Below are 27,516 nucleotides of genomic sequence, written 5' to 3' on the forward strand. Positions count from 1 at the left end.
CCGGCACCACGCACAGGACATGCTGGTGCCGGTGCCGCTGCGGAGGCTACAGCAAAGTAAGAAGAGAGTTCGGGTGGGTTGGGGGGACCTCAGGTCGCGACGGGGGGGTACTCCTTCGGGGGGAGCAATGCCGGTTCTCATGGGGGGGGAGCAGCGCTGCTGGCCTCGGGGGGGGAACCTATCAAAGCGAGTTTCCATTATTTCCTATGGGGAAACTCGCTTTAATAAACGAGCATTTTGGATTACGAGCATGCTCCTGGAACAAATAGTGATTTAAGTTTGAATACAAATAATCTGGGGCTCTACTGTGCTAAATCCTACCAAAAAAAAAAAACCCCACTTGATCTCCAATTTCACATTGCTTCTCAATTTATTATTTGTTGTTATAGCTCAGTGCCCATTATTCGTTTTCAGCCAAATAGTAGAAAATGCTATTTGGTACATCTCTATTATGAATCATTCATGGTGTGTTTAAAATTAACTTCTTAAGAGACTGCTGTGCAGAGTTGGAGCAGCCTATGGTTAATGCAGCAGGCTAAGAACCAGGGATGCCAGGTTAAAATCCCACTTCATCTCTTTGTAATTTTTTCTTTTTTAATTCAGCCCTCCTGGGACAGAAAAATACCTACTGTATCTGAATGTATAAGAAACATGCAAGCCTGAAGGTTATTAAATGAAGCGTGAGTAGTGTGACCATATGGCTCCAGTAAAACCCGGATGTCTCAATCCGTCCTCTTTTTTCTGGAGCCATATGGTCACACTAAGCATGAGGTACAATAGATATTGCTCTGTCCCTGAAGGGCTCACAATTTACAAGTGATTTACAATTAAAAACCAGGGCATAAACATTCAAGTCATACAAGACAGTCACTGACATGAACAAAATGGAAGGAGGGTAGAAATACAATTGTAATAGGAAAGAAACATTAAATGGGAAAACACGTAGGAAGGGTAAACAGCCTAAAAAAGTTAAATGTTAATTACTTTGGTGTACGGGCCCAATGTTAGTCAGTAGTTTTAGCTTTCGAATGCATCATTGAAAAGGAAACTTTTGAGAGAGCTTTTAAATTTGTCTAATCGTGGAAGGCAAAGGATTCCAAGTTTGCGGCGTGGTTATCGAGAAAAACCTACACTGCTGTTCGCCCCATTTTTGGATTAAAAAAAAATGGGAGCATATTTCTCCCTACTATCAAAAACTTCATTGGTTGCCGGTAGAGTACAGAGTTTTATTTAAGTTTTCCTGTTTTTGATACAAAGCAGTTTTTGGGATACTACAAAACTATCTTGCTCTCACTTTTTTTTTTAACTATTCCAACAAGAGCACACGTAGAACAAGTCTATTCAATTACCCTTCTATAAAATCCTGTCAATACAAGAAGTTCTTTGACAGAATTCTTTCATTCCAGGCCGCTAAACTGAATACGTGGCTTGGAAAACCAATATTAGAAGCTACTTCCTATTCCGATTTTAGAAAATTGTTAAAGACACGTCTGTATGACATGATTATATCTTAGCTGTGTTACTGTTTAACTCAGTGTTCTTCAACCTTTTTACACCTATGGACCGGCGGAAATAAAATAATTATTTCGTGGACCGGCAAACTAATAAGACTGAAATTTTTAAAAACCCCATTGCCGCCCCGTCCCCTTGAGCTCGGTCCCGTTAACCATCTGATCCCATCCGCACAAGCCTCAAATAGTTATGATTTTATATTGAACGCATTTTATTAAAGTATAAAAAGAAACAATATTCTGTACAATTGTCATTTTATAAATATAAATAATACAGGGCAAGGATCAACAACACCCCCATCTCCCCTCCCCTTCACATATATCCCCTCTATTATCAAGAAAACTGAATAAGCCAAATTATTACAGAATGCTACACAAATATCAGGCTAACAGAATACTGCAGTCACACATGGCAGGAATGGTGTTAGGGGGAGTGCAACTAGGGCAACTGCCTCCTGGTCAGAGAAAGCCCTAAGCCTAAAGACGCACTGCCTGGGCTTTGCACTCCCCAGTTATGTCTAACATCAGCTCTAGCAGGATACATATTTTAAATCTGATATATTCTAATCACAAGATAGAAATCAAATTATTTTTTTCTACCTTTTGTCGTCTCTGGTTTCTGCTTTCATCGTCTTTTCACTCTCTTCCATCCAGCGTCTGCCCTCTGTCTCTTCAATCCAGCATCTCTTCCATCCACTGTCTGCCCTCTACCCCTCCCCCTCCCATATGGTATCTGCGTTCTTTCTATGCCCCTCTCTCCTACACCAGATCTAGCATCTTTGTCCCTCTTTCCTTATTTTTCATCTGAATCCCCTTCCCAGCATTAATCTCTCTCTACTTTGTCATTCCTCTGTCTCTCCCCTTTCCCTCATCTGATCTCTCCATTCCATCCTGACTCCTTCCCCTCCTATAATCTCCCTGCCAGCTGTTTCCTTCCAATGCTCCTCCTCCCCTGTCCAGCAGTACCTTCTCCCTTTCTTCCTCCCCTTATCCAACAGTAATTCTCGTCCCTTCCCCTTCTCCCCTGTCAGCAGTATCCCCTTCCCCTCCCTTGTCCAGGAGTACCCCTTCTCCCTTTCCTCCTCCCCTTATCCAACAGTAATTCTCACCCCTTCCCTTTCCCTTCTCCCCTGTCAGCAGTAGCCCCTTCCCCTCCCTTGTCCAGGAGTACCCCTTCTCCCTTTCCTCCTCCCCTTATCCAACAGTAATTCTCGTCCCTTCCCTTTCCGTTCTCCCCTGTCAGCAGTAGCCCCTTCCCCTCCCTTGTCCAGGGAGCACCCCTACTCCCTTCTCTCCTTCCCTCTCCAGCAAATGTTTCCTCTATGTAGGCTAGCGGCAGCTCTGTGTGCTTTTAACTTCGGCACACAGCTGCCCCTAAGCAGTATTTTAGCCGCGGTTTCATGAGGCAGCCTCGGGGCCTTTGGTAGGCTGGCCCGCTTCGATGATGTGATGTGGGCCAGCCTACCAAAGGCCCCGAGGCTGCCTCATGAAACTGCGCTAAAATATTGCTTAGGGGTAGCTGTGTGCTGAAGTTAAAAGCACACAGAGCTGCCGCTGCTTGTCTGGGGGTGCAGAGACATACGCGGCAGGAGTCAGAGGTGGAAGGCAGGAGTGCCGGCATAGCGATGGCAACAGGAAGTTGCATGTCAGCTGACGCCAGCACCTTTTGCTGCGGCGGGGACCCGAATTCTTTGCGAACCGGCAAGATTTTTTTGCGAACCGGCACCGGTCCGCGGACCGGCGGTTGAAGAACTGTGGCACTTTAACTCATTATTGTCTCTTAATAGATGTCTTCCAATTTTTAACTGATCAGTTTTATTATGTCATCTTTTAACTTAATTGATTGTACGTAATTTTTCTTTTATTGTGAACCACTTTGAACCTTCTTTGGTATAGCAGTATATACAAAAATAAAATTATTATTATTATTACCTATGTCCCACAGTTCAAGCTATATTCTACAATTATCAATAACAAATAGAATTTATTTCTTTCAAACTTCCGTGCATTTAACTAATGATCTGCACTAGCCTGTTTTTCTGTATTCTCTTGCATCAAATCTTTCCTTAGAACAAGCCAATACTATGTTATTTTTTTGTTTCCTATACGATATTAAATTACCTTTGTATACATAGAGAAGCATGTACCTACAGAAACCAGAAAAAGTATCTTAATCTTCCCTAAAAATGGCCATTTTATAGCAACAGCACGTAAACATTGAACATAGATTTTTTTAAAATTGGCTAATCAGCCTCACTTCTCTTCATAATTTTTTTCAATATGGAAAAAATAATCAAACATCTCACATTGGGGCCTTTTACTAAAGCCGTGACAAAAGTGGCCTTAATGTGCTTCTTGCACTTATGCTGTGGCTAAAAAAAATGGCAGATTTTTCCCATTTTCCAAATTAATGGCCATGCACCAATGATATTTCACTTGTAGCACAAAAATTGTATGGCAATACTATATATTTCTCACTCCAGAACAAACTTTATGACAAGAAGCAGTCTATAAGTCCTGGATATGTAGTGGTATATTGAATTCTTCCTTAAGTACATGCAGAAGCCTCAGACGCTTGATAAAGCACGGGAGTGCGAAACATGTAGGGTCACAGCTCCCGAGTTAGGCTTCTATAAAGATAAGTGCCAAAATTTATATAAAATGAAATAGTGGAGGTTTATATACCATAAAATATTTAAAAATATTTAATGTTATTTATTAAAGATAAAAACAAATCAAATGTGGAAGCCTATGATGAGCACCATATAATTCTTCCCGCTGTTAGAAAGTACTTTAGCGGTGGAGTGGTGGGGCTGAGGCTTCTGCATGTACTTAAGGAAGAATTCAATATACCACTACATATCCAGGACTTATAGACTGCTTCATGCACTAATGATGGCATTAGTGCACGGCCATTAATAAAAATAAAATAAAATAACTTACCATGTGAGCCCCTACCACAACCTATTTTTAAAACAGTAAGGACCCCCAATCTAACCCTACACTAATCAATTAGCATGCAGCACTGCCCCAACGAGCTGTTTAGCCCCATCACATCCATTCTCCACCCCCTAGCGTGCTCCCATTAATGAAAATAAAAAATATTTTTTAGTGGCGATGTACACATGCAAATTGGCAAATTTACAGCAGGATGCTAGTACACGTCACATGGTAAATCTTTTTTTAATGTATGGTACGCACACTAGCACTTACCACAGTTTAGTAAAAGGACCCTATAATTTATTGTTAGATCAAATAATGTTTGGGGGGGGGTTTTGGAGGGCGTATTCATTTCACATTTCTCCAGTGTACATCAGCTATTACTGCAGGAATGGTGTACAAGACGCCAAGTCTTTAATATACTCACATTAAAAATGAACATAAAACAGTTTGTATCCAAGAAGGTTCGAGAACCCGGACCCGTCATAGTCCGTGTTTTGAAAACACACTCCTTCTTCAGGGGTCCAAAAAAAGGATGTCATATACTGGGGAATCTTATGGATAACAACTGGAGACAGCGATGTCTTGAGCAACTAAGCAAGCTGGGCGAGCTCCTTTCGCACCCGCACTGTGAAGGAGCTTAACCAGCTTGCTTAGTTGTTCAAGACATTTGCCACACTGGGAATTGATACCATGGCTTTGTAAAAGGAGCCCTAAGAAAGTTGCGTGACCAACTGTTGGTGGTAACAGAACGTTCCCGCTAAGCTGCGCTGGGGTGCGCTGGCGCACAAAATATTACCTCGCAGCGCACAAGTTTCTCGTCACAGCGCACACAGTGTAGAGCACAGTTCTTCAACCGCCGGTCCGCAAACAAAATCTTGCCGGTCCGCAAAGGATTCGGTCCCCGCCGCAACGAAAGGCCGGCGTCAGCTGACTTGCAACTTCCTGTTGCAGTCGCTGTGCCGGGACTCCTGCCTTCCACCGCGTTTGCCTCCTGCCTTGTCTCCGCACCTCCAGACCAGCAGCGGCAGCTGTGTATGCTTTTAACTTCGGCACAGAGCTGCCCCTAATCAATAGTTTAGCGCGGTTTCATAAGGCAGCCTCGGGGCCTTTGCTAGGCCGGCCCACATCGCATCATCGAAGCGGGCCGGCTATCAAAGGCCCCGAGGCTGCCTCATGAAACCGCGCTAAACTATTGATTAGGGGCAGCTCTGTGCCGAAGTTAAAAGCATACAGAGCTGCCGCTGCTGGTCTGAACTCTTGGGCCGCTGAAGGAGGGCAAAAAGCAGCTGTCCTGGAGGTTTCCCTTCCTCTCGCCTTTACAGGTTCCTTTTTTCCACCTTTTTTTTTTTCCTTCAAACGGCAACGGGCCCCAGCATCGACATCAATCAAGTAAGTTCCACTGTCAATCAAGCGGTTCTGCTCGGCCAAAGCTTCCCCTGTGACATGAGCCACCCTCAGGGGAAAGAAAGTGACCCACAAAGGTGAGGGGAAGGGGGGCAGATGATGGAAGTTGGGGGGGGGGGAGAGAGAGAGAGAAGGGGCAGATGATGGAATGGAGGAGATGAGAGAGAGAGAGAAGGGGACAGATGATGGAAGTGAGAAGAAGGGAGAGAGAGCAGAAGGCAGATGGATGTCAGTTGAGAAGGGAGAGCAGATGCTGAATGGAAGTGGGGAAAGAACACATACTGGATGGAAGGAGGAGATAAATAAAGGGGGAAGAAAATAGTAAGATAATGGAGGGGTGAGGGAAAGGGGTGACAAGCTGTGTGTAAACACAGTGAAAAGAGGGAAACGGGACTAAATAGTAAGAAAGAATTTAATTTAGATGGAGGCAGAAAATAGAGAAGGAAGACCAGAGAAGAAAAGGGAAGAGAGAGCAGAGAATGATCAGATCTGAGTGGAGGAAATGAGAAGAGAGATATGCTAAAAACCACAGGGGGGAGGGAAGGATAGAGATGCCAGACCATGAGGGGAACAGAAGGAAGATGATGGATGCTAGACCAAATTGGGGGGTGGGGGGGGCAGGAGGAGAGATGGCAGGGAAAGACAGACAGTGAATGGAAGGGGCAGATGCTGGACTGAAGAGACAGAGAAGGTTATCATGCTGCTGTACCGGGCCATGGTACGCCCTCACCTGGAGTACTGCGTCCAGCACTGGTACTTTAAGAAGGACACGGTACTACTCGAAAGGATCCAGAGAAGAGCAACTAAAATGGTTAAGGGGCTGGAGGAGTTGCCGTACAGCGAAAGATTAGAGAAACTGGGCCTCTTCTCCCTTGAGCAGAGGAGATTGAGAGGGGACATGATAGAAACATTCAAGGTACTGAAGGGAATAGACTTAGTAGCTAAGGCAGGGAGAACGAGAGGGCACTCTCTAAAGTTGAAAGGGGATAGATTCCATACAAACGTAAGGAAGTTCTGTGGTAGAAAGCAACATATTTATTTGGCTCATAACTTGCTGGCGCCCGATATTTTTAGCTCACAGTGAAAAAAGTTTGCTCACAACACCCGCCCGCTTAGAGGGAACACTGCATAACTCTTAGTCTATGTGTTAACTAGAAGCACAGTTTATTTTGTATTTATTTATTTTGATTTATATTGCTCAGGGCAGATATCAGTAGAACAAACATAGCCCCTTCCTTTACAAAGCCACGCTAGCATTTTTAGCGCCGGCCGCAGCGGTAACAGCTCGGACACTCATAGGAATTCTATTACCGTCAGAGCTGTTACCACGGCAGCTGGCACTAAAAACGCTAGTGTGGTTATGTAAAGGAGGGGGCATAGATTCAGAGAGCAGGGTAATAGAAGAGCAGGGAAATATAAAATATTCAGATTTCGTGGCAGTGTATCTAAGAACATAAGAATTGCTGCTGCTGGGTCAGACCAGAGGTCCATCATGCCCAGTCCGCTCACGTGGTCGCCCTCCGGTCAAAGACCAGCGCCCTAACTGAGAGTAGCCCTACCTGCGTACGTTCTGGTTCAACAGAACTTGTCTAACTTTGTCTTGAATCCCTGGAGGGTGTTTTCCTCTATGACAAGACTCCGGAAGAGCATTCCAGTTTTCTACCACTCTCTGGGTGAAGAACTTCCTTGTGTTCGGACGGAATCTATCTCCTTTCAATTTTAGAGAGTTCCCTCTCGGTTCTCCCTACCTTGGAGAGAGTGAACAACCTGTCCTTATCTACTAAGTCTATTCTCTTCAGTACCTTGAATGTTTCAATCATATCCCCTCTCAATCTCCTCTGGTCGAGGGAGAAGAGACCCAGTTTCTCTATTCTTTTGCTGTACGGCAACTCCTCCAGCCCCTTAACCATCTTAGTCGCTCTTCTCTGGACCATTTCGAGTAGTACCGTGTCCTTCTTCATGTATGGCGACCAGTACTGGACGCAGTACTCCAGGTGAGGGCACACCATGGCCCAGTACATCGGCATGATAACCTTCTCCGATCTGTTCGTGATCCCTTTCTTTATTATTCCTAGCATCCTGTTCACCCTTTTCGCCGAGGTGGAATGAGCATATGTATAATTACGAGGAAGGGATTTAGGTAGCATGGGGATCAATGGAGGCATAAAGAGATGAAGACAAGCAGTGGAGTAGTCTTGTCCATCTAACTGTTCAAATCTCTGTTCATAAAGTTTGAGGATTTCATTGACACAGTTCCTCACAATCTCTTTCTAGTCCGAGGCAGTTAGCAGAAGAGGAAAGTCTTTACTGCCTTCCGGAAGGTTGTCAAGGAGTCTAGGGATCTGATTTGTGTGGGTAGATGATTCCATAGCTTGGGGAGGAAGTGGCTGTAGGAGCGTTTATGTACAATTTCCAGTCGATGGGCCCTTCTCAAATTCCTCAGAACAGTCACATGAGCAGAATTATATGTTATTTTCCTTCCTAATAATTGCACTTAATATTAGTAATTGGTAAGAAATGGTGCAGCTGCGATATTTGAAGAGCCATTTTGACTATTACTACTGTAATAGCTCCAACTTCTGCAACCTTTTGGCCCCTTTTACAAAGCCGCGGTAGCGAGTCTGGTGCAGCAAATGCACCGAAGCCCATAGGAATTAAATGGGCTTCGGTGCATTTGCCGCATCAGACTCGCTACTGCAGCTTTGTAAAAGGGGCCTTTAATGCGGTGCATATCACTGTGAAAACAGAAAAAAAAAAAAATTTTAAACCCACAATGGTTAAAAAGATTAAAATCAGCAATCTACAAGATACAGTGGACTTTTTCACTTTCGGGATACAAAAGTTCAAGGGCTCCTTTTATTAAGCTGCGATAGTGTTTTTAGCGCACGCAGGATTTCAGCACATGCTAAACCCGCACTACGCGGCTAGCAGCAACGCCAGCTCAATGCTGGCGTTAAGGTCTAGCGCCTGCAGCAATTCAGCGCGCACTAAAACCGCTATCGCAGTTTAGTAAAAGGAGCCCCAAGTGTTATCTTTTGAAAAATTCTAAAGGCATACCGTACTTTTAAAAAAATATCTCGGTTGATTATGTAATTTTAAGTAGTTGCTTTCTTTTGATTTATTTTGTATATTCTTCATTGAAAATTTGAATGATCTTTATGTAATCTGCACTGAACCTTAAAGTCCCCCCTTTTACAAAACCGCGATAGCGTTTTTTAGCACAGGCCGGCATACTGAATGCTCTACGCTGCTCCCAACACTCGTAAGAACTCTATGAGTGTCGGGAGCAGTGCAGAGCATTCAGCATGCCGGCCTGCGCTAAAAACCACGATTGCAGTTTTTTAAAAGGGGGGGTGAGTATAAGCAGAATATAAGATCACTTTGTATTGTAAAAGACTGAGGCTGGCTTAACACATATAAACAACTAGATTATTTTAATTCCACTATTTTAAAAAATACCTTTTTGCACATTTACTAATATTCTGCGAGTTCCAAGCTGGCTTGATTTTGCCTTTGGCTATGAGTGCAACGGTGCATGTTACTCTTTTTCTTTTATGGGTGAGAGGATATTTCAAAACACTAATGAAACTTTATATATACAATATATACGAGATTCTGAGATGAGTAACTAAATACAATTGGTTTGACATACTCCCATATAACAGATAAAAAAAAGAGGCTGATGTCATTTTTTTTTTTGTGGGAAATGCTGGTAGTTTGAAAGTTTGTATAAAGGTAGGAATATAATAGAATGTAAGCACTTAATATATAAAGAAAAGTTATGTATTACTTGCTAATTTGCTGTTTTAACCTGCAGTTTGGAAGTTTAATAAGCGACCAAATAACTTAAAAACAATAATCATAAAAACAATCCACAAAGGGTATATACAGTCACAAGTGACCCATAGGATAGAAACCAAATAATGGGGAGTGTGTGGCGCAGTGGTTAAAGCTACAGCCCCAGGGTGCTGCTCCTTGTGACCTTGGGCAAGTCACTTAATCCTCCCGTTTCCTCAGGTGAGCCCACCGGGACAGATGGGGAAAAATGCTTGAGTACCTGAATCAATTAATGTAAACTGTTGGTATAGGAAATTGAATAAATAATGTATACAATAAAAATGACCCAACATGGGCCATGTTTCAGCAAAATAAAAATGCCTTCCTCAGGGTTCTTATAGGGTCCTTGGCTGTCTTAAATATAATAACATAAAAGTCACATGACACCAGCCTACATTGTAGTCTTGTGAGTTGTGCTGCTTGTTTTGTAGCCTCTTAACTATTTGGCTCAATCAACTGGAATTTCATCTCTCCAAAAAGGCCTTCACAAATCAATGTGCCTAATGGTCAATCTATCCACGACATAACTTTCAGGCCCAAACTTTTGGGTTGATATGAAGTGAGCTGCTGCATGGCAACATGCAGTTATATATCCTGCATAAAAACGGAACCCATGCTACAGAGTGCACGTTGCTATGCACTACTGGGCTGTGTGGAGGCCAATCAGACTAAGAATTTACCCTACCAAAACAGCCACAAAATCTATATAGTAAAACCTTGGATTACAAGCGACTTGGTTTACAAGTGTTTTGCAAGACAAGCAAAACATTTTATTAAATTTTAACTTGATATACAAGCAATGTCTTGCAATGCAAGTACATACAGTATATACGCATCACAACTGAGCTGATGGTTCTTCTGTCTGACGCTGCAAGAGTGTAGTGACTGTTCTAAACGAGCAGAGTCTTGCAATACGAGTACATACAGTATACACACGTCATATCATCACAACTGAACCGATGGTTCTTCTCTCTCTGATGTTGCGGGAGTGTAGTAACTGTTTTAAATGAGCGAGATCTTGCAATACAAGTACGTATAGTATTTTGTATTAAAGTTTTTGGGCTGTGGAACGAATCATCGTAGTTTCCATTATTTCCTATGGGGAAATTCACTTTGATATACGAGTGCTTTGGATTACAAGCATGCTTCTGGAACAAATTATGCTCGCAAACCAAGGTTTTACTGTACAGGGATATGGCTTTCACTACCTTGTTGTTTATTAGGCAGAGTAGTTGTCACACAACTACTGTAAAAAAAAACAACTTCTGAAATTCTGTTGAGTAAAAGGGGGGAGGGGGAAGGCAGGCCATACAGAATATGCACATATAGTTCCAATTTACCATAATTGTTGGAGGAATATCATGGTGCATTTCTGAATGGTTTGGAAACCAAGATTTCATGCTTTTCTTTTCAGTTTGTGGACATCAGTTACTATGGTACATGGATTGACTTTTTTTTTAATTTGCTCAAATTTGAGTTATTTCATATTGTTTACAAAAGTGCTAACACTAATAGATGCTTTCTTAGCAAGGGGCGTAACTATATCACAGACCTACAAAAAATAATAATTTCTTGGTGCCTTGGATTTTTTAAATTCTCATGGTTATTTTGGGCACTGATTCAGAAAACTGCATTGGCTAGACCACATCAGCTCTAGATTCTTAGATAGGAGGGGCTTAAGGTATCCAGGCCAATCAAGACCTAAGGCCCCTCCCCAGTGCACCTCAGGGATACACAGGGGAGGGGCCTAAGACACTGACTGGCCTGGATACCTAAGGCCTCTCCCATAGGACTGTCTTTTGGGGTCTTGTTGGTGGGATGGTAGTTGAGGGGATCTTTGTGTAGGGTGTAGGGGTCAGGAGCATGAGGGAGTACCAGTGGGAGAATTGGGGGGAGTGGTGTCAGGGGGTCCAGGTGGCCAAGATGCACAACTGGGTTGCTGAGGCAGGAAGGGGCAGGCATCCATCCTGTCTCTCTGAGTGTGTTGCTGTCATGGGGATGGCTATCATTGGGAGTTCGGGGCCCACGGTTGTCATCGAGGGGGGGCTTAACTTGCTTTTTTTTTTTTATGTGGCAGATATTGTGCATGTGTAAGACACGCACAGCATCTGTGCCCATTTTTTTTTTTAAGATATTATAAATGTTATAAATATATTAATTTCAGGGCTGAACTATCGGTAGGACAGGTAAGTGACTGTTTTTGATCAGTCATGTTTTTTTGGATCGTTAAAAGTAATCACTTTTTTTGTGCATTGTGAAGCAATGTTAGAACATCATTCGCTTGGCTAGTATGCATAGCATTTCAATATTAAAGACCTTATTTGCATGGCTGGATCGGAGAATGGGTGATCGTGCAGAAAACCACTCGAGTCATTTTATGCACTGGGTTGGCAAATTGATCATCGCTGAACCAATCAAAACTGGTTTAGCGACGATCGTTAGATGATTACTGACTTCAGTGCATCTGGGTTCTCTGGAAAGCGATCTAACCAGCACTTAACTAACCTTGGGTGAGCTGAACTAAGGGGTGGGGAAAGGCTATGGTGAGTTTGTCTCACTCCCCACCCCCCTCCATTTGCTCACTCACTTTCCATTACTTTAAACCAGTGCTGGCTGCTGGGGTGCCAGCCCAGTAACAAACTTACCGACTCCCCAGACACACAGGTGACCAAGCCAAAGGTAAAAAGTATCCACACGGTCCTCATTATTCCCAGGGATGCTCCCTTACAATAAAAACTTATTTTCTATGAGCAGCCCCTAACTGCAGCTCTGTCTCCACGTCCTCCTGAGTCAGAGTGGATGGGCAGCAGCAGCTCCTTCTCACTTCTTGGTTCACACTCTCCACCGCATATAGGCTCCTTCTTTTGCCTCTTGCTCCTTTCTTAGGCTTTTTTTTTTTTTTTTCTTTGACAGTCCCTCTCCCCACTGCTCAAATCCAGAGAAAATACAACCAGCAAGGAGAGTATTTTTTTCTAATGATAGGAATTTAGTGAACTATTGAGAAGCTTGACAGACGAGGGGCTGCTGCACCTTTGCAGAAACTGCTATAGGTTGTGGAGTTGTCCCAGTAGCAGAAGAGCAACCTCACTCCCGCTCCCAGTGCCTCACTCTGAAGATCAGTTTGCAAACCAGTTCCCAGCCTCTTTCCCCTCCCTCTCTCCAGCCAGACCCACTCAGGCTCCTTAAATCTTTCTCTCTTTTCCTCCCTCCCTGAACATAGCCAAACCCAACACTAGGGCCTCTCTGATTTAAAAGCATGCTCAAATTCCTTTAGCAGGATTGCATGACAGGACTGGCAACTCATCCCACCACTGAAGGAAATCATTTTGCTTAAAATTACTGTTATTCTTGACCCACGTCTCTTCCGTCCCCAAACCCAAAGTAAGGGTAAAATATCTTTTATCCAATATATTTCTTTAAATGGAACATATTTACAAAAATCACATGGTGATAAGGAATTGATCCAGCATTCTTTCTTTAAATTGGGATTTATTTTTTTTTTTGCAAAAAATATATACACTACACTGTCAATGTAACATGCCCTTTCCTTCCTTGTTCTTTTTGAACTTTCCCATTCGTTTCTTTGCTAAACTATAAACTATCTCACTTGCAATGTAAAAAATAGTTGGCATCAGGTTTGTAGAAATACTGAGAAATTATAGGAACAATTAAAAGATGAATTCATCCTTTTATAACAAATATTTATTTTTTCAAAATTCAACATCCGATTCATTATTTTTATTTTGGTTTTTACTTACCATTCCTTTATTTACTCACAGAACATGGCTTTGTAAATCTTTAAGGCAAATTTGTAAAGGTAGGCAGTAGATGTGCGCCATGGTAAAATTTTCAGACATAAATTCAGTTGTCAATCAGTTGTCTCACATTTTCCAAACCAAGAGGGAGATGCACAGAATTCCTACTGTGCCAAAATCAACACCAGAAAACACCGGCTCCAGCACCAAGTTGAAATTACTAACCAATGCTCAAAACTTATAGCATACAAATTATATGCATGCTGTTATTGGTGGATCATTGGTCAGTAAAGTGGTCCAAACCTAACTTGGGCATGCTCACAAGAGTTGTGTGATAAGCACAGCTCCTGTGCGTAAGTCCAATAAGTGGACCCCTTCCGACATACTCCAAACCTAAAAGACTTCCCCAGTGGACCTTACAAATTCCCCAGACCCCTCCCGACACCACCAAACCTAAAAAAATATTCCTTGGTGGTCCACTGAACCCCTCCTGACACTTCCTGCCTGCCTCTGCCTACTCGTCTCCTCTTACTCAGAGTTGGATTCTGTGCCCCTCTGGAAAGTGGAAAAAAAACTGGGCTCCTTCCTGACTGCCACAGATCAATTTGACCAGGATGGGGAGACCCCTTGCCCACCCTTTGAGTCCTAAGGGGTTTGGGTCTGTTCTGCTGCCTGCATCTGAGTTCCAAGAGGATGTACCAAAAACTGGGATGGTCCCTGCTTTCTTTGTAGATGAGGACTGGAGCTGCTGCCCTCTCTACTTGCTTGTATGCTTTGACTTGGAGTTGGATTATGCCCACTATTTTGTCTCTCTCTGTCTCTTCTTGCCCAGGGTCACAAGCAGCAGTATGGGATTTGAACTCTCAACCTCAGGGAGTTGAGGCTGTAACTCTAACCACTACACCACACTCTTGATGCTATCCTTGGAAGTCCAAATGTGCTCCACGCAGTTCTAGGAGGGTGGTGCGAAGATCAGATCTATTGTATTCTGCAGGGGCATTATGGTATTTTATGCGCAGATGTGGTGAAGTGGGGCACGTATAAGAAGCAGCACCCACTGAAACCAACATTTGGATAGCTGTAGAGCATCAAAGAAAAGCTGAAGATTCCACTCAGGGTGGAAGCATGAAGCAGAAAAGGTGTAGGGCTGGAAAATGGCAGAGAGAAATGCAGGGTCCACTTAGGGGCAGAAAAGGAAGCATTTAGATAGATTGTGAGCCCACCAGGACAGACAGGGAAAAATGCTTGAGTAGCTGAAAAAATTCATGTAAATTATTCTGAGCTCTCCTGGGAGAACAGTATAGAAAAATGAATGAATAAATAATCTCTGTCAATAGTAAAGAAAGTTGAGCTATTGAAGATGCTTGATGAAGGTGTGTGTGCCTGTATGCCAGCTGATTGAAGAATATGGTGTCAGAACTACAACCATATATGACTTTAAAAAACAGAAAGATAAATTGCTGAATATTTACCGTGAGAGTGAGGACCAGAGACTAATGGCAACCAGTAAAAGATTGCTTAGAGCAAAAAATGAAGATTTAGACCGGGTGCTGATTGTGTTGGTTCATGAAAAAAAGATATGAATGCATACCCTTGACTGGTATGATTGTAATGTTTATGTTTATTAAAAACTTTATATACCGCATAACAGCCTAAAAAGGATTCAAGCAGTTTACAATATATAGTTCACATTCATTAAGAAAAGAACTCCATTTAAAAATAGGAAAGGAAAGATTAAGAGCAAAAGGGGGGGGGGGTCATAAAATACTATAAACAATGAACATCTTAATAATAACAATTCTAATCATAAAACTCTAATATAATCAAATCTCAATAAATGAAGCAAGGCAAAAAGGAACCATCAAGAACTGAACATTGGCAATGACTGTGTATATTCAGAAGGTTGGCTACAGAAATTTAAGAAGCGCCTTGGTATTAAATGTCTCAAAATCTGTGGTTAAAAAAAAAAGGTTCCGCCGATCGTGAGGCAGCTGAAAGGTATATTGCTGAATTTGCTAAGGGGGTATCCGACAGAAACCTAGGTCCTGAGCAAATTTACAATGCTAATGAAACAGCTCTCCTCTTCTGGCACTATGATCTGAGAAAAACGCTGGCCACAGCTGATGAACGAGCACCCGCTGGTCTTAAGGACATAAAGGACAGGGTTACCGTCCTCACCTGCTGCTGGAATACACAAATTAAAGCTGACAGTGATTGGAAAAAGTCAACATCCAGATGTTTAAAGGGTGTACGTCATCTACCTGCGCACTGTTATGCTAACAGGAAAGCATGGATAACCCAAGAAACATTTACCGATTGGTTCCCTAGCCACTTTGTGCCAGCAGCAACAGCCCATTGTAGAGAGGCTGAACTGGGAGAGAACTGTGAAGTTTTGCTGGTTCTAGACAACTGCTCTGCACATCCACCTCAAGGACGTCTTGTGAACAATAATGTTTCTGCCATTTACCCTCCCACCCCAATGTCTCATCCTTACTACAGCCTTGTGACTAAGGAATTATAAGTTCCATGAAGACCAAGTATAAAGACTGTTTTCTAAATAGTATGCTTGATGCACTTAACAGATGCATAAGAATTCAAGACGTTCTCAAGAAGTTCAGTCTTAAGGATGCCATGTATGCACTTGCCAATGCCTAGAAAGAGGTAACCAGATCAGTCTTAAAAAAAAATGCTTGGCGCAAACTTTGCACCCAAACAGGAGATTCTACCTCTTCAAGGTAGAACACAGGAAAAACAAAAGAGGCGAACTATGGTGCTTAATCTTTTATTCACGTACAAGACCCGAACATGTACGTGTTTCAGCCCTAAGACCTGCCTCAGGGGTCTAAACCTTGGTGTGAAAACACTTGCACTGATTCAGTTTTCTAGCTTGTCCTTTTCACATTACTGTTCTGAAACCAGCAGGGCTCTGGAAGTCTGAATAAGGTCACAGTTGAGCAGTTCCAGGAGCACGGACTGAAGATGGAAGCCACGGGATGTAGACAGGGTGTAGAAGGTGCCTCTCTGACTACAGGTCTCCACTCATAGAGGGCCTCCTTATCGTCTCACACCAATTTGGCATTCTGTACCTGAATGGCGAGTGCCCTTGCAGGCCTGCAAGTCCGGTGCTCTTGCAAGGTGGTTCCTCCCTTACTTCGGGTTTTTTTCTGTGAGAGGACTGCATGACGAGTGGCCCGATGCCCCCCCCCCCTGAGAGTCCATCTATGAAACCAGCTGTTTGCCTTATTTTGCAATAAAAGAGGAAGTGGAATGGGACTAGGAAAAAAGGGTCCTTTACACATTACTGTTCTGAAAACGACTGGGCTCCGGAAGTGTGAATGAGACCAGCTGGGGATTTTTTAGGCGCAGTTATTGCTGAGGGCCACAAGAGGGCCCTGTACCTGGAGGTCAGAATAGGGGTGTGCGCAGGGTTACCAGATGTCCAGATTTATCAGGGCATGTCTGGGCGTCTATACAGCATTTCAAAACTCCAGGTTTTCAAAGCAGATCGCCTCGGGAGGGGCATCTGCACATGTGTGGATGCCCTCCCTCCCGATGAGCAGGCTGAGGGGGGCGGAGTGAGGGGCAGGGTGTGGGCATAACGGGAGGATGAGTAGATCTGGGCGGGCCTGAGGGCGGGTCTATGGGTCCAGATTTTATGTACGTAAAATCTGCTAACCCTAGGTGTGCGAGACCCTCTCCCTGTATCCAAGCAAGAGTTCCAGGAGTGCCGGCTGAAAATCTGCCTCTCAGGTGGTGCCTGCCAGGTATGCTAAAATCTCAGGGCCCTGTGCCTGGAAATCTTGAGAGGGGGTGTGAGACCCTCGCTCCATAAACGAGCAAGAGGTCCAGGATGCCTGTCTTGCCATGTTCGGTGTTTGCCTTATTTTGCAATTAAAAAATAAAATAAAAGGGAAGGGGGAAGGGACTAGCAAAGGTGTGCTTGGTTTCCACCTGGGAAACGGCACTGGGATTTGATCCTATGGTCTCTGAGTGCAGGGGTAGTGGCTTTACAACTAGACCATAAAAACATAAGAATAGCTAGGGCATCAGGCTGCCAAGTGGTATAAATTAATATGGGAATATTTGAACAAGAAACCAAAAACTAGTCTGAAAGGCATTTGGAGCATTGAGATTAAGCAGCAGATTTCTGCTTCTCAGTGGCCACGGATTTGGACTTGGAGGATGAGATGTACAGCGTCAGCATCTACGAGACAAACTTGGCTTTTCTTGTTACATAGAGCTTTTTGGACCCCTGTTCGTTTGCAGAAGTTAGATAGTTCCAAATCTAATAGGTTCTGGCATTGTCATCTCGAAATAGGGACACTGGATCATTTGCTGTTCTATTGTCCTTTGATACTCAACTTTTGGAGATCAATATAGGGACAAATCAATCTGATTTTGGAATCCTCTATTCTGCTGTCTTATAAAGTGGTTGTTTGTGGTGCATTATCACCCAATCCTCCTTTGGATAAATATAAAAGTAGATTATTTTCTACTATGACTGGGATAGCCATGCAGTTACTTACTAAAAACTGGAAAAATTGGGATCGGCTTACTTTCTCCTTTTAGTGGGAGTCTCTATGCTTATGTTACAAGTATGAGAAAATGAACTCAGAAATTTTGGGTAATAATAAGTTATTTAAATTAACTTGGAGTCCATTGAGAAATTTTGTTAAAGATGATTAGCTAGATTTTTCTCCTGATTTCTCATTAGAGTTACACATCTAGGTGGGTGGGTGGGTAGAGGGGTATTTTTTGAGGTAATCATTAATAAATAAGTTCATTTACTGGAGTAATGCAGTTTGTCTTTATACTCATATTGGGATGGGAGGGGGGGAATGTTTTTTGAAGGATTTTTATGATTGATGAAAATGCAATTTTGATGTTAATTATATATATTTGTATTTTTTAGTGCATTGTTTTTGAGTGAAAATTTAAGAAAAAAAAAAGAATAGCCTAACTGGGTCAGACCAATGGTCCATCAAGCCCAGTAGCCCGTTCTCACGGTAGCAAATCCAGGTCAATAATACATGGCCAAAACCCAAGGTGTAGCAATATTCCATGCTATCAATACAGGGCAAGCAGTGGCTTCTTCCCCCATGTCTTTCTCAATAACAGACTATAGACTTTTCCTCCAGGAACTTGTCCAAACCTTTCTTAAAACCAGCTACGCTATCCGCTCTTACACCTGGGTGCAGTTTTCAATCTTCTACTCTGTGCTTTTCTGACTTTTTTGTTCCAAAAAAACAAAAAGGCCTGAGGATTTTGGATAAAGGATTTTGTACCTGTACTAGAAAAAGGGAAGGAGGAGTTACATGAACTTATTCCCATATCAAAGTATCTGAGTTGGAGCATAATGGGTAGTTTCCATGAATCTACTCCATGACTATACCAAGAAAAGGAATTTTGTCCAGCTTGAAAGTGCCTTAAATCACAATTACCCAGTAAATGTCACCCCCCACACCATTACATCATCTAATCAACCATTAATTACTTAGAATCATATAATCCATGGCAAGGCTACCATTTACACCAAAATCTTGATATGCCATCAGAAGACTGTTTCACCTTTTACTGTCTTTCACTTCCCACTGTGGGAGTAAATCACTGTATAATAGCTTGATAGTGCTGTATGGGACCAAAGATGAGAGATGGACTAGGCATACAAAACCTTTGAAAAAGTCAAATAAATTTATTCTGATCATTATATGTTATTTAATTTAGTATCCTCCTACACATCCAATACAAAGCTCCTAAAAAGTGAAAACTGAAAATTGTTTTTCAGAAATCTGAGCCCAATTTATAAAGAAATTTACAATTCAACCAACCATTTTTTTTCTTTTCTTTTTTTAACAGAAGCTTAGTGATGGGTGGGCCATAATCCTTCCATAACTGAAACATCATAGACAAATGAGAGGAAAACTAGAGGTGATATCAATATTTGCACTGCTTATGCCTACCCAAGTTAAAATCATGCCTAGCCAAAAAAATCAGTTCTGGCTATACCATTGATTTTTCAAACAGTTACAGTCAATACTCCCTCTAAGGATTGTCCAGGTGCAAGCAACTTTTTTTTTTTTCATTTAAGCAACAAGTTCTAATTATTTTTTATATATATGAGCAACTAATGAGGGGAGAGTATGGCATACAGATAGTTAAAGCAACATCCTCAGCACCCTGAAATTGTGGGTTCAAACCCACACTGCTCCCTGTGACCCTGGGCAAGTCGCTTAATTCCTCCCCCCCCCCCCCCCTCATTGTGAGCCCACTGGGATAGAGAATGAAAAAAATACTTGAGTACCTGAATAGATTCATGTAAACCATTCTAAGCTCCCTTGGGAGAACAGTATAGAAAAATAAAAAAAAACAGATTTGCATGTATTTTTGTGAGTGACAATCCTGGAATGTATGAGCAATTGCCCGTGCACTCCACTTAGAGCAGGTATGTCAAGTCCCTCCTTGAGGGCCGCAATCCAGTCGGGTTTTCAGGATTTCCCCAATGAATATGCATGAGATCTATTAGCATACAACGAAAGCAGTGCATGCAAATAGATCTCATGCATATTCATTGGGGAAATCCTGAAAACCCGACTGGATTTCGGCCCTCGAGGAGGGACTTTGACACCCCTGACTTAGAGGGAACATAGGTTAAAGTAATCCTCGTCTCCAAGGGCCTTATCCATCTTATGGAAGAAAAATATGAATTGAAGGGGCCTCAAAAACTGATTTACAGAAACAATATTTACTGTTGCACCACATTTATTGAAAGACATCCAGTTTCACCCTCTTTCAGCAGTTAAGGAGTCTTAATTTGCTTGTGTTTTAAGAGAAAGGAAAAAACACCACATGTTCCTTGTGACCAAGGCTATGTGTCACAATGGTTACACAATAGCACTAGGCCCTATAGGGCTGACAAATGGATTGTTAAAAAAAAAAAAAAAAGATATACAGTATATTACACAGAACCTTAAAACAGATGGATTTTAGTTAATCTGAGGATCTGGTTAACAGCTGGTTTCCTATTTTGACATTCATTTAAATATTGGATCAACTGTATTATTACTCTGGCAGAAGACCAGCATTGCTGTACTGGAGCAGATATTTCCACTAGCTTTATTAAGAAGTGGCAAAAGTCCAGTGGGGAGGCAGGGAGGGAACCTCTCCCTCAACAGGAACAGAAAAAGCATACACATTAAAAAAAAAACCAACCTTAAAAACTAAAACTGTAAGGATACAAGGATTTCAGTTAATGAACACGATTTATAAACAGTTCAACTAAAAAGTACATCTTTTAAAAACTGCCTAACTAATTTGTTTTCAATTACACTTTTTCAGCCTAACCTCTCCCTGAACACATCAAAAAATGATTTCTAAAATCCATCAGAAGTTATTTTAGACAGCTCTTTGGTACAATCAAAGTGGTCTTAAGGGAGGGAAAGGATTCCTTCTGTAGGACAGAAGAACTTTTGTACTCTCTGCTTGTGTTTACAAATGGAAAGCTGCATGGACTATATCACAGACAGCTTCGTTCTTCACCATAAAGATTTTTTTGTTCAACATCCCTGCCCTGGATCTGCTGTAGCTAATTATTTGAAAGTGAGCGGTGTTTTTTAACAGCTTGAAGAGGTTTCATCTGGGAAAACAAGAGTTAAAACTATAGACTATAGAGTAGGAATAAATAGAGATACTTAAATCCAGCAGGAGCTGTGGTGAAGAGGGTTCAACTTTGGGACCCAGTTCACTCTTGTGTTTCCTAAGCATAGAAGCAACAATTGTACAAGGTGACACACAAAACCTATTCAGAGCCAGAGAAGATTCCTTCAACTGCGGTTTAAAGTTTCTCCCATCAATAAGACGTTCCACACGGCAAAATTCAAGGTATTTGCTCTTTCCCAGCTGTCCTGGAAGGGACAGACACATGCCCTCAGGTTCAATCCAGTCTTTTGTACATTTCACTTACTTAGATAATGCAACTTGTCAAATAACGCAGATTTACCCAAAATAGCAACAGCATAATTTCATTGTACAATACAAGCACTGTCCCAACAGGGTTATTCTACAACTTTATATTAGTATATTATTCTACTACTTTACTCGTATATTATTTTGTTCTAAGAAACTTCCTTTCACATATAGGGCTCCTTTTATCAAGCCGCGCCAGCGGGGTTAACACGCGCGACGTTTGATCACGCGTTAACCCCCACCCCCACGCCTAAAAACTCCCGCCTGCTCAAGGGAGGCGGTAGCAGCTAGCGGTTTAGCGCGCGGTATTATGCGCGTTAAACCGCTAGCGCGGCTTGATAAAAGGAGCCCATAGTGTGAGCAGGATAAGAGAGTTAGAATTCCACCACTATTTTCCCCCTTATACTTATAAGAAAGCGCCTTAAAGCAACTTTGCAGTCATAGGAGCCAGCTCTGTGTGCCTTTGAGCACCCCCAGTATTGAACAAATTCCTTGCCTGCGCTCAGGGAGAGAGAATGTCTGATGGGCTCAGTACTGCCCCCCCCCCCCCCAATCATTTTTGTAAAGTTGGCTCGCGCGCTTGGAGTTCAATACAGATACGAACTGGTAAGTTATCATTCTGTGGAAGATAAAGACGTAGCGCAGATTCATAACAATATAAACCCTTTTCGACGGTCAACATTAATTTCCTGGGACTAGCGGCTGCCCTTGGTGAAGACCTCAGGAAAAAACAACAACAAGAAGTTAATGACTTCAGCAGGCGACTTTTCCTGTACGCCAGAAGCTTGCTGCTTGGTTCAGGGGAAGCTCTGAAAATTGCTTTCCCGCAGCCTACCGTCACGTACCAAGCGTCACCAGAGGGAACATACTACTGCTAATAATAGTGATAATAACAGCAACAGACAGCGGCTTTGATCGAAGTCAAGCAGCAACAAAAGCGAGAGCAATAAAACCAGTGCAAACGCTGGGGAAACCTCACTGCAGTCTCCAAGCACAGACACAAGATGGGAGGGGGGGAGATAACCCTGGGTGAGCCAAACCAAGCGGAATAGGTGGGGAGGGGGGAGCTATGGTGCGTCTCTCCTCCCCCCCCCCCTCCCAAATACGCTCACCCACTTTCCAATAGCGCTGGCTGCCGGGACTTGCAGCCCAGTAACAAACTTACCGACTCCCCGGACACGCAGGCGGCCAAGCCAAAGGTAAAAAGTATCCACACGGTCCTCATTATTCCCAGGGACGCTCCCGTACAATCCCAGTTTCTTTGCTACGAGCAGCCCCCAAACACAGCTCTTTCCTCGTCCTCCTGAGCCGGAGCAGCTCTTCGCGCCTTCTCACTTATTGGTTCACGCGCTCCACCGCACACAGGCTCCTTCTTTTGCCCCTCGCTCCCTCCAAGGGCTTTCTTTTTTTTTTTTTTTTTCTTTGACAGCCCCTCTACCCAATTATTAAAAAAAAAAAAAAAATTCCAGAAAAAATACAACCAGCAAGGAGAGTATTTTTTTTTTTTTTTCTAATGATAAGAATTAGTGAACTGTTGAGCAGCTTGACAGACGAGGGGCTGCTGCACCTTTGCAGAAACTGCTAGGGAATGTGGAGCTGTCCCGGTAGCAGAAGAGCAGCCTTACTCCCGCTCCCAGTGCCTCGCTCTGAAGATCAGTTTGCAACCCAGTTCCCAGCTCCCTTCCCCTCCCTCGTTCCCTCCCTCTCTCCAGCAAGCTCCACTCAGGCTCCTTTCATCTTTCTTTTCCTCCCTCCCTAAACGTAGCCAAACCCAACACTGGGGCCTCTCTGATTTAAAAGCATGCTCAAATTCCTTTAGCAGGATTACACGACAGGACTGGCTGCTCATCCCACCACTGAAGGAAATCATTTTGCTTATACAGTACTTACTGTTATTCTCGATCCGCACCTCTTCCCTCCTCAAACCCAACTTAGTATATTTCTTTAAAGTCTTCTTTATATGGAACATATTTACCAAAATCACATGGTGATAAGGAATTGCTTCTGCATTCTTACGTTGAATTAGGATTTTTTTTTTCCCCATAAATATATACACTGCACAGTCAATGTAACTTTCCTGTTGGTTGCTTTACTAAACTATAAACTATCTTACTTTGCAATGTAAAAAAATAGTTGGTCATCACATTAAAGATAAAAAAGGGATTCCTAAATGTTTGTAGAAATGTGAGAAGTACAGATGATAGAAACGATTAAAAGAAGATAAATTCTCCTTTTTTAACAATTTTTTTTTTAATTCGACATCCAATTCATAAAAAAAAAATTGGGGGGGGGGGGTTTACTTACCATTCCTTTATTTACTCAAAGAGCATGGCTTTGTAAATCATTAAGGCAAATTTGTAAATGTAGGCAGTAGATATGTTCCATGGTAAAATTTTCAGACAAACTGATGCACATAAATCCAGTTGTCAATCAAAAGTTCTTTTTATTTCTCACATTTTCCAAACCAAGGGGGAGATGCACATAATTCCTACCGAGCCAGAAACAACACCAGAAAACACCTGCTTCAGCACCGAGTTGGAATTACTAACCAATGCTCAAAACTAACAGCATGCAAATTATATGCATGCTATTATTGGTGATCATTGGTCAGTAAACGGGTCTAAACCTAACTGGCCATGTTTACAAGAGTTGTTCGATAAGCACAGCTCTTGTGCATATGTCCAGTGAGTGGACCCCCTTCCGACATGCCCTAAACCTAAAAGACAATTCCCCAGTGGACTCCTCCTGACCTTAGAAATACCTCAGACCCCCCCTTCCAATACCACCAGACCTAAAAAAAAATTCCTTGGTAGTCCAGTGAACACCTCCTGACCCCGCCCCCCTCCAAAAAACTCCTTATATTTATTTATTTTATTATTTATATACCACTTATATCCTAAGTAGTTTTACATTTACGTACTTTTATCATATTTCCCTATCTGTCCCGGTGGGATCAAGCTCTATTTACTGTACCTGGGGCAATGAGGGGATTAAATGAGTTGCCCAGGGTCAGAAGGAGCAGCGAGGGATTTGAACCCACAGCCTCAGGGTGCTGACGCTGGAGCTCTAATCCCTGCACCACACAAGGCCTCCTGAGACAGAGATCACTTTCCTGGATCCAGTGTCCAACGATTCAGGAAATCTGCTTGCACATTGTCCACTCCTGCTACATGTGCCACAGAGAGCCAATAGATCGGTCTCGGCCCACTGGAACAGCATTTGAGCCCCCCCCCAATCTCAGCGGAGCACTCCTGGTGCCTCCCTGCCAGTTGACGAAGGCTACCGCTGTGACATTGTCTGAGAAGACATGGACCACCTTGCCCTCCTAGATGCTCTCCAGTTCCCAAAAGGCTAGCCTGATCCCTGTCAGCTCCAAGCAGTTGATTGACCAACCCCTCTGCAAGGGTGACCACTAACCTTGCAACAAGCACCCTTGGTAATGGTCTATCCCTGTAACCCAGCCCCTCCCCTTCTGAAACAGGAAGTCATGTCATAAGTGGTGGGCCAGCTTTCACATCCATAATTGACCACTGAGAAAATGAGTGTGTGGATAAGCCTGATTTTCATTTGGAGTGTTATTTCCTTGCCCTTGAGTACTTTGTCGAGAGCCTTCATTGAAGAGTGACCAAGTCCTATTCTGCGGAGTATTTCTTCTCTGCTAGTTGCTTCTTTATTTACGAAAGAGCCCAGGAGATGGAAATCCTTTGTAGCTTCTATCATTTTCAAGCTCAAAATCTTCATCATTTTCCTTTCTATATGGTTGCTGCTGGCCTGCAGGGCCAAAGACTGGCTTTAAAGGTAAAGGGTAATGGATTTGATATAGGTGGTGGGCAGGCAGGGAGGTTGCGAGGTTGCGGTATGCACAGGGACATAATTTAGTGATAATCCCACTTTTGGAGTGTCAGATATAGGAAAGGAGGGTAAAGGGTCTCAGAAACCCGCTTGATTTAACATATAAATATGTGATATCAAAACTAGATGAGTTAGAGTCTCAATCATTGACCCTTATCTCCACCTCCTCACCAGTGTTTTACTTAAAAGTCTTACTGTAATCAATATATTTACTCCAATTTTTCAAAGAATTTTAACAGTAAGTAATCTCACTTATCTTTAATGTGCAGAGTCACTAGCCTACCCCGACAGGACCCGTTTTGCCATGGAATGGCTTTGTCAAGGGTTCTAAAGATGCTATTTTTGAGTGTCCTTCCTAATTTAGGGGCAAAAGTGGGATAATTTGTATTTGTGGATTGTTTCCAGTTGATTCTACTTTACCATCTTCCTTATCTGGTTAGTGACATAATTTAGTTCCCATTCCTGTTCCCTTTCTAGCCATTCCTCCTCCTCCATCTCCATGGTAATAAAGATTTTTTTGACCCATCCCCGTGTATACCTCTAACGGTGTTCAGAATTTATTGGTAATTATTTGATGCTGGGCATTTCCTTGAAGCCATGGGTAATATTGTATAAAAACATAAGAATTACCATACTGGGACAGACCAAAGGTCCATCAAGCCAGTATCCTGTTTCCAAACCAGGTCCCAGGTACCTAACTAGATCCCAAGTAGTAAATCAGATTTCATTCTGCTTATTCTTTTATTTGATTTCAGACGTCCCAAAAGGACCCAAATAAAGATAGCTCAGAAGGAGACATAGCCGAACCATATTTTTCATTGGCAGATTCCTCTCCACCTCCACTCCCTCTCTCAAACCTTATGTTTTTATGTTAGATATGCAGTTTTGTTTGCCTTCCATGGGCCTCTGCCCTGAATATATTTATTTTAAATCAGAGCAGATGTAGGTCTGGGCGGCCTCACTTTGCTTGTCTGGTTTTTGGTATTTGCTATGGCAGGAAAATTATGGAAGCTCGCCCATGCCCTTTACGTTATCCATTTCCATTCAGAGTTGGGAAAAACATCTCAGAAGAAAGTTACAGAGTTCTGTTTGGAGCCATTTCTGCCTGCTTTTAAAGAATCAGCAAGACAACGGCCACAGGATATTGTAGCAGTTATTTCTTGAAAAGTGGCTTTGCTAGACCCTGTCCACTGCACAAGGATTTTGCTACACTGTCCCTACACTCCTCTCCTATATCCAATCTCCATTCATACATCCTGTTCACATTCACTCTCAAGACTATCTGAAGCTAGCTGGACCTACCCTGTACACATGGATTTATATTTCGTCTCTCGGATCCAAACTAGTAAGGAAGCCAAATGCCAAAAAGAAAAAGGTTTACCATTACAGAGAAAAAAATGCATTTTATTAAACAGTTGACCGAGAGAGAGAGTCGATGGTTCGGGAACCGGTATATGACTTGTCTCTCCATTTTACCATGTCAACTAATTTTTCTTCCCTTTGCATCTTTGCTTTCCTCATTAAATGACCATCCTCTCTTAACTTTTCTAGATATTTTTGCCTGTCCTGACCTGAGGAAGGGAGTTTTGGTCTCTGAATTAGTCAAAAATGTATTACAATTAGTCCAATAAAAGGATCACCTTATTTCCATTTTCTATTTATAAATATTTATCAACACAGCTACAATACTACTTTATCCTAAAGAAAAAAAATTAATAGATTTTTTTTCTACTTTTGTCTTCTCTGGTTTCTGCTTTCCTCATCTTCTCATCACTTTCTTCCTTTCATCCACTGTCTGCCCTCTCTCTGCCCCTTCTATATGGCATCTTCTCTCCTTCTATGCCCCTTCCAAAAACGGTGTTCCCGCTAAGCTGCGCTGGGGTGCGCTGGCGCACAAAATATTACCTCGCAGCGCACATGTTTCTCGTCACAGCGCACACAGTGTAGAGCACAGTTCTTCAACCGCCGGTCCGCAAACAAAATCTTGCCGGTCCGCGAAGGATTCGGTCCCCGCCGCAACGAAAGGCCGGCGTCAGCTGACTTGCAACTTCCTGTTGCAGTCGCTGTGCCGGGACTCCTGCCTTCCACCGCGTTTGCCTCCTGCCTTGTCTCCGCACCTCCAGACCAGCAGCGGCAGCTGTGTATGCTTTTAACTTCGGCACAGAGCTGCCCCTAATCAATAGTTTAGCGCGGTTTCATAAGGCAGCCGCGGGGCCTTTGCTAGGCCGGCCCACATCGCATCATCGAAGCGG

General features: G+C 42.8%; 1 protein-coding gene across 1 annotated transcript in view; it reads right to left on the reverse strand.

Moving 5' to 3' along the window:
* SDC2 (syndecan 2) overlaps positions 1 to 23,068 on the reverse strand; it is a 168,616-nt gene extending 145,548 nt beyond the window's left edge. The window contains exon 1 of the mRNA XM_033933326.1: positions 22,578 to 23,068. Within this exon, the coding sequence (XP_033789217.1) occupies positions 22,578 to 22,637 (60 nt within the window). The 5' untranslated portion in view covers positions 22,638 to 23,068. The remainder of the gene's footprint in view (positions 1 to 22,577) is intronic.
* Positions 23,069 to 27,516: the final 4,448 nt, after the last annotated feature.

This window comes from Geotrypetes seraphini, chromosome 2 (genome assembly GCF_902459505.1).
Source record: "Geotrypetes seraphini chromosome 2, aGeoSer1.1, whole genome shotgun sequence".
NCBI classification, from domain to species: Eukaryota; Metazoa; Chordata; class Amphibia; order Gymnophiona; family Dermophiidae; genus Geotrypetes; species Geotrypetes seraphini.